The sequence below is a fragment of the Apaloderma vittatum genome, unplaced genomic scaffold (assembly GCF_000703405.1).
Source record: "Apaloderma vittatum isolate BGI_N311 unplaced genomic scaffold, ASM70340v1 scaffold1874, whole genome shotgun sequence".
Lineage (NCBI taxonomy): Eukaryota > Metazoa > Chordata > Aves > Trogoniformes > Trogonidae > Apaloderma > Apaloderma vittatum.
This window is the reverse complement of record NW_009711895.1, coordinates 1-6,700: the sequence shown is the minus strand read 5'-3', so window position 1 is coordinate 6,700 and position 6,700 is coordinate 1. Positions and strand designations below refer to the sequence as shown.

General features: G+C 45.6%; 1 protein-coding gene across 1 annotated transcript in view; it reads right to left on the bottom strand.

Annotated features, from left to right (window-relative positions):
* LOC104272702 (ATP-binding cassette sub-family A member 5-like) overlaps positions 1–6,611 on the bottom strand; it is a gene marked incomplete at both ends in the record, with an annotated part of 8,679 nt that extends 2,068 nt beyond the window's left edge. Inside the window, 8 exons of the mRNA XM_009867771.1 lie at positions 1–97; positions 609–667; positions 2,353–2,521; positions 3,394–3,541; positions 3,884–4,072; positions 4,353–4,494; positions 5,746–5,975; positions 6,514–6,611. Of these exons, the coding sequence (XP_009866073.1) occupies positions 1–97; positions 609–667; positions 2,353–2,521; positions 3,394–3,541; positions 3,884–4,072; positions 4,353–4,494; positions 5,746–5,975; positions 6,514–6,611 (1,132 nt within the window). The remainder of the gene's footprint in view (positions 98–608; positions 668–2,352; positions 2,522–3,393; positions 3,542–3,883; positions 4,073–4,352; positions 4,495–5,745; positions 5,976–6,513) is intronic.
* Between the last annotated feature and the right edge of the window lie 89 nt (positions 6,612–6,700).

Here is a 6,700-nt window from a genome sequence, read left to right as displayed (position 1 = left end):
CACAGCCCGCAGAGGATGTTCATCAGCGTCGTCTTCCCCGTCCCGCTGTGCCCAAGCAGAGCTGTGATCTGCCCTTCGTAGATGTCGAAGGATAAATCTGGTCCCCGGGGCAGAAAAAGAGAAAGAAGACGTCAGCGATGCGCTCGTGGCACCCGGTGCCGGCTCCTACCGCGAAGGTAAATTCAAATAGGGACATATGGGGTATGCATTTCGGCTCGGCTCCAGGGGATGCCTCCTCACCTCCACGGCCCAGCCCCAGCCGCAAGGTGGCTGGTTTAAAAGCCACACGGGAAAACGGGATGAAAAGATCCGGGTGACGGGGCAGGGAAAATCATTTATCGCTAATGACCCGGGTGGAGAAGGAATAACGGGGCCAGTGTCTTTAGAGCCGCAGGGGGCTCCTTTTTTGGGGCTCCCATTTCTAAGCAAGATTGCTGCCGAAGCGGTGAGAGAAGACACCCACAAGCACATCTGGAATTCACGCTCCGAGGTCCCACCCCACTAAAAGAAACCAAAAAGCCCGAACTGAAACACAAAAGACCACTCAACAATTTGGCTACTGCTCCTCTGCATCTGAAGAGCAGCTAAAAAAGCTAAAATGTTCTTACTTCTGAGAGCCTCCACAGTTTCCCCCTTTTTCCTGAATGTTTTCTGAACACAGCTGATTCTGAAAGAAGACACGTCATTTTATAAACTGTTTTAGGATCTCTGCACGTCATTTTGAACAATCAACACCCGGCAACAGTGACAACAAGATGACCATGCTCCCTGCCCATGACAGGGAGGTTGGATTAAATGATCTCTAAGGTCCCTTCCAGCCTGGGCTATTCTAGGATTCTGTGATTCTACGATACTAAAGTGGCCCCAGGTATTTTAAAGGCAAGTTAAGAGACAGAGCATCTTGTCGCAGAGCTTAACCCAGAGTTTGGTACCAGAAAGTTTTTTTCTGGACACTTTCTAAGGTTTTTCCTATGATGACAGATTAAATTACTTCAAATCTGTGAGGGTTTAGGGTTTTTTTTTTTCCACATAGTAGAACAATGCATTAGATGTTTCCCAAGCTAGAGAAGGGAAAAAGCTACGCCCCGATAATTTCACAACACAACAGAAAACTCAATAGACATGACAGAAAAAGAGGTATTAGTACACCAGACTCCAAAGATGTCATTACTGACAGTTCTTGATCAAAATTAGGCAAAAGATAGCAAGTATCTTTCTCGTCAAGAAAGGTAAAACCTTCCTTCCAGGTGTTTTTGAAAATGAGTAAGAGCCAACCAGCTTATGTGAAGGCACCACGCGGGTTTTGGAAGCCCGGCCACCTCAAAAATGAGGATGAGGAGTGAATTCAGGCGTGGATAGCGGGAAGGAGAACTGGGTATGAAAGAAAGCAAAACCTGTAGGTGTACAGATGACAAGATAGTGCAAAACACGATGGAGAAATGGTGGAGGGATGCTACGGGAAGAGTCCAGGGCGGATGAATAACACAAAAACTGCCACAATGTTCTCAAGTGAACATCAGGATTAAAAATGGAGCCATCAGCCCACAGCAGATTCCCAAAGAGACACGGATGGTGCAGGCAACACGAGACTCGGTCTGGTCACTAAAGCTCAAATATTTGAGACCAGTGGAGCCAACCAGGGAGAGTAAAGACATCGAGCTCCCCAGCTCACACCAGGCTCCACCACCGGACAACGATGGAAACAAGGGCTAAAAGGAAGATACTACAAATAGTATCTGAGACCCACTACACACACGTGACAGCCCAGATGCAAGACAACAGGGGACACAAAATGCAACGTGAAAGATGAGAGTGTGGCCATCTATTTTTCTGGTTTGTTTTAACCCTGGCAGATACAGCGGCTGGGTAAAACCACCACGAAGTTCTCTGCCCTGCAGAGAATGCGACGGCCTCCACGGCCTCCACACAAACCTCGAATTCGGCTCTTTCTCCTCAAACTAAGCCCTCCCAGAAAAGCAGGCATTTCCACATCTGCAACCGCTTATGCCTCTCGTGGCCTGAGTGACACTGAGGGAATGGAAAAGCAGCCGGTTTTGAGAGAGCTCCAACTGAAGGAATCCACAAACAAACCCTTTCTTTGAGCCCAGAGATTTATCCTTGGAGAGCATCCACGTCGCTGATGATGGGGCTTCGTTGAAAAGCAGAAAACTCGTCGTGCTGTGCGTGTGGGGAGGGCTCTGCAATGCATACCATATGCTATTTGAATCCAACAACTGGAGAACCAAGCATGATTTTGGTTTTGTTTCATTTTTTTCCCCCAAATGACGCGTTAAAACATCAGGGACCCAGGTGATCTGCTAATCTGCAGGTGGGGCAGGGCAGGAACCGTACCTGATGGCTTCTTTCCCCTGAAATTCAGAGGGCACGGGCTCCACTATCTCACTGAAACTCAAACTGCCGTTGACGCTGCTCTCGTACAGCTCCTTGTAGTTTTTTCGGCGCTTCGACCAAAACGAGGGCTTCATGAAGAAAAACGGCGTGCGGCGGAGTCCAAACTCCCCTGGATAATAAAGGGGAAAAAGGTAATTTCTTAACAGGAACTGCAAAGATTCCCCAGCTTTTGAGCTGCAGCTAAAAAAGCCACGAGCTGCTATCTTGCTAAATCAGGTTTAGGAGCCAGCCTGCACCTCTTTCTGGAGGGATTTCACCAGCCAAGGTCACGTTACCTGCATTTAAATCACAGTTCTGTCAACACTGCTAGCAGGTTGCAGTTTTGCTACGTATTTAAATATACTCGAAAATCTCCTTCTATGCAAGGGAAATCCCCCGTGCTGAGAGAAAAGTGACTTAAATGCAGGCGATATAAAGCCAGAGAGATCAGAGGCGAAGGGAGCTGAAGGGCTTAACCAGGCATTAGTCGCCAGATTAATAACTCTATTCCGTGTTTCAGGTTAAACTACTGCTGTCACAGGGAAACGTCTGGAACTGGGAGAATAGTCTTTAATTTCCAACCCTGTAAGAGCAAATTGCAAAGGCACCACATAACCCAGTAAGGAAGCTTCTTCTATAGAAAGAGGGAAACCAAGTAGAGCTGGGGCCATCACTTCTGACCGTGCTAATACCCCTCCCCATAGCTTTCACAGATTAGAAATTATTTCAGGTAAGTATTCCGAGTCACAGTGCAAAACGTGTTTGCCAGCAGCACCATCTCCTTTCTCCACAGCCGAATTTTTGATTTTTTGCTTGGTGACCTGGTTTAACGGCATCGTTGGGTTAATGGTTGGACTCGACGTCCTTAAATGTGTTTTCCAACCTAAACGGTTCTATGGAATTCCGTCCAAAATGCCACCAGCTGCGTCAGCCCTGGGGGCTCAGAACTTCAGAAATGGGTGATGCTGGCAAAGTTCTGTTCAGTTCCTCTCAGGAACGTACCTGGGATAACCTGGTCAAGGTAGACGGCTACAAGTAGGTAAAATATGCTATCGAGGACCAGCAAAATAAGAGAAATAAAGAGTGGGTAAGGACTGCGATCGAGATTTGAAAACGTTGCACCATCTTCGTAATCTTCTAGATGCATGACCTGCCAACGAACACAGACAAACGACATTACACACCGGCCCGGAAAGGCACGACAGCCCAGCGCGAAACCTCGCAACAGAAAAACGAATCAAAGGAAAAAATGAAAAATAATGCAAAAGTGACCGAGATCCCAGCAACAACCACAAAGAACAACAGGTGCTCCATGGTACGTTGTATTTTCCTTGATAGTAAATTGCCATGGGAAGCTATTAAAGCAGGCATTTCCCCCCGCCATCATAGGTTTATTAAAAACAAATTCTTTATTTAAATATACCTACACCGAGAACCAGCTGAAAACCTCAGCACACTGAGGTTGTAATCTGAGGAGCTGAAAGTCATTTACCTGCGCGACACCGATCAAGAAGCTGCACTGGCACAGGGGGCTGAGAATCCACACGAAAGACTTGGGGAAATCTTCCAAGAGGACAATATTAAGGCCCACGAACCCAAAAGCCAGCGTCGCCAAGAACTCCACTATACCCACATGCTTCGACTTTTTAAATAGAGGCGTCAGCATAAGTGCAAAGAAAACCTAAGGACAGATTTTAAAAAAAAGTGGTACTACATTAAAAAAAAATACAGAGTATATAAAAACTAAAGTAGACAAAGCGTAGCTTCAATTTTGCCTCTGATAATGTAATTTTCCTGGTATAGTCACTACAGCATTCCCACCCTTCCCTGACAATCAGGAGGGACAGATTTCCCAGAGGTGACAGAGCGCAGGAAAAAAAAATTACATTAAAAAAATAGTTATAAAAAGAAAATAAGGAGCCTGTGGCTGAGCGTGCACATACACGAGCAGGAATACTTACTGAAGAGACTCCATACAGGAAAAAAAGGAGAAATATCACAAAGGCACTGCTCTGGGGAAAGAGGGACGAGGCCGTCGCGATCACCGCCATAAGAATGGACATGACAAAAATCAGGCTCACGTAGAGCAGCACCCAAGAAAGCCTGGGAGCAAAAGGGGAGGAAAAAAAAACGAACAGAAATCAGTCAATTAACCCCCAGCCTGAATTATTCACGCGCACAAATAGCTAAAAGTACCATTAATATTCCAGACAGCTGCACCAAAGGACGTGCTTGCAACAAAACAAGAGCCCCCAAATAAAAAGAGCTCTTGTAAACATCCCTGTAATTGTTCTCGGCACCAGAGCACACACATCAATGCCCACGGCAGCAAAACGCGACACAATTAGATGATTCATGAATTTTTTTTTTTTTTTAAACTTGCATAATTAATTCCCTGGTACAACCAAAAGAGGGTAACTGAGTAGTAGGCTTCAATAATTAAAGCAACGCTATTTAAAATTTAATACACTAGTCATCCCAGGAGCCGGGCAGGGTAATAAAATCCTTCTCTTTTTACAAAGAGAGCTGCAAGTCCGCGAGCAATTCTGAACTTTAGGACACTCGGACGGTTTGGGCACAGGTAATAAAATATGACCCGTGTTCCTCAGAAGCGAGTTTTCGAGTTATATTCAGTGGCTGATCAAAGCCACCTTACCAGCATGCAGATTGCTCCCATTTCACACTGGGAAAAACAAAGTAAACTGGTTTTCTCCAGACCAGAGGTAAAGGCAAACCCGGTTTTATCTCTAAAATGACCAATAATTTCAAATTAGTACACCCCGTCATTTGGAAAAAAAACCCACAAAAACCAACAAAACCGCACACCATTATATTGCATAGGAAAACTTCTGTCACGGCAAGGAAAGAAATTAAAACCTGTTGCTTAGAGTGGCTCTGTCACGTTAAAATTACAGTTTGATTGACTTAATTACGTGTCGGGGAAACTGCTGCTAAGCGCCGAGGAGAGGCTGCACGTTACCTGCTGAGCCGCCAGAAAAAGCGGCACCGAGCCAAAAAATATTTCAAAACAATAAGAAACAAACTGCAGAAAACTCTTCACACATCGTCACATTTAATCCAAGTCTGGAGTAACTTTACGTACATAAATGCAGCGGTATTACTCCAGTATTTATTCCTTAAAATATTCCTATTTTCATGGTACGGCAAGTATCTCCGTGTTAGCCCAGAAGTGAGATACTCCATGAACTATTTTCAGTTACTCGGACTGAAAACAATTAAAAAACTGGAGGAAGGGATAGAGGAGTTTTCCTAGCAAGCATTATTTTTTAAATATTTCTTTATACATTCTGGTTTTCTTCAGTCAAGAACAGGTTATACCCAATGCTCACATACCAAAAGGCGGTGTCGTGCAGCCCCAATATTTTTAAGAATTCCTTCAACTTCCTCTCCTTTTCCGCCACAATGTGAATTGCCAAATAATACCCAAACGGCGAGAAAGCGATCACGAGGTAAATTAAAATGATCGCACGAGGAAAATTATCTATTTCCACCACGGCAGCCTCTCCCATCACCACGGCTCCCGTCGGTTTGAGGTGTTCCCAAACCGATTGATTCGTCTTCAGCTGGAAGGAAGAGAAGGAGGAGTTATTTCTGCATCGCTCCCGATTTCACAGCAGAAAGAAGCAGCACAGAAATCAGAAAATATGTGAACACCTGGAGATTAATTGGAAATTTTTGCCATTCCTCTCGCCTAAGAAATGAGCCTCGGTTGTCTGCTGAGCAGAAAGACGGGAAAGTGGGAAAAGGGCACTGCTGACAAATCCTGACAATAAAACAGCACAGCGAATTCCACAGCCCCTTTTAGTGGAGCAGCTAAAAGAGCGTTTTGGGGTGAGCACCACCAAGCCCTCAGATTTTGACAACTGCTGTGACAGTTCAGGCTCCTTTGGAAATGAAGGGAGCCAAACGCCCACGTTATTCAACCAGACAAGAACGCTTCTGGGCAAAACGTGGCAAAACGCGGCAAAACGCGCACCGAACATCCTGCCTTCTCATGAGCTCCCATTTCTGACACAGGCAACGTCACAAAACCAGCCAGAGCCCAGGCAGTCCACGGATCTGAACCTCCTCAGGTTTATTAGGTCACTTTTTCAGGTTTACCTGTATAATGGCAGCATCGATGCAGGCTTGCAGAGCCACAAACCCCGAGCTCCAGTAGGTCACCGACTCGCAGCCTTTCCGCAGGTTGGAGCAACTGGCTGCCAAATAAAGCAAAGCATTTAGCGGGCAGGTTAGCTCAGTTAGTTGAGCGTAGAACTAACAATGCTAAGGTTGTGGGTTCAATTCC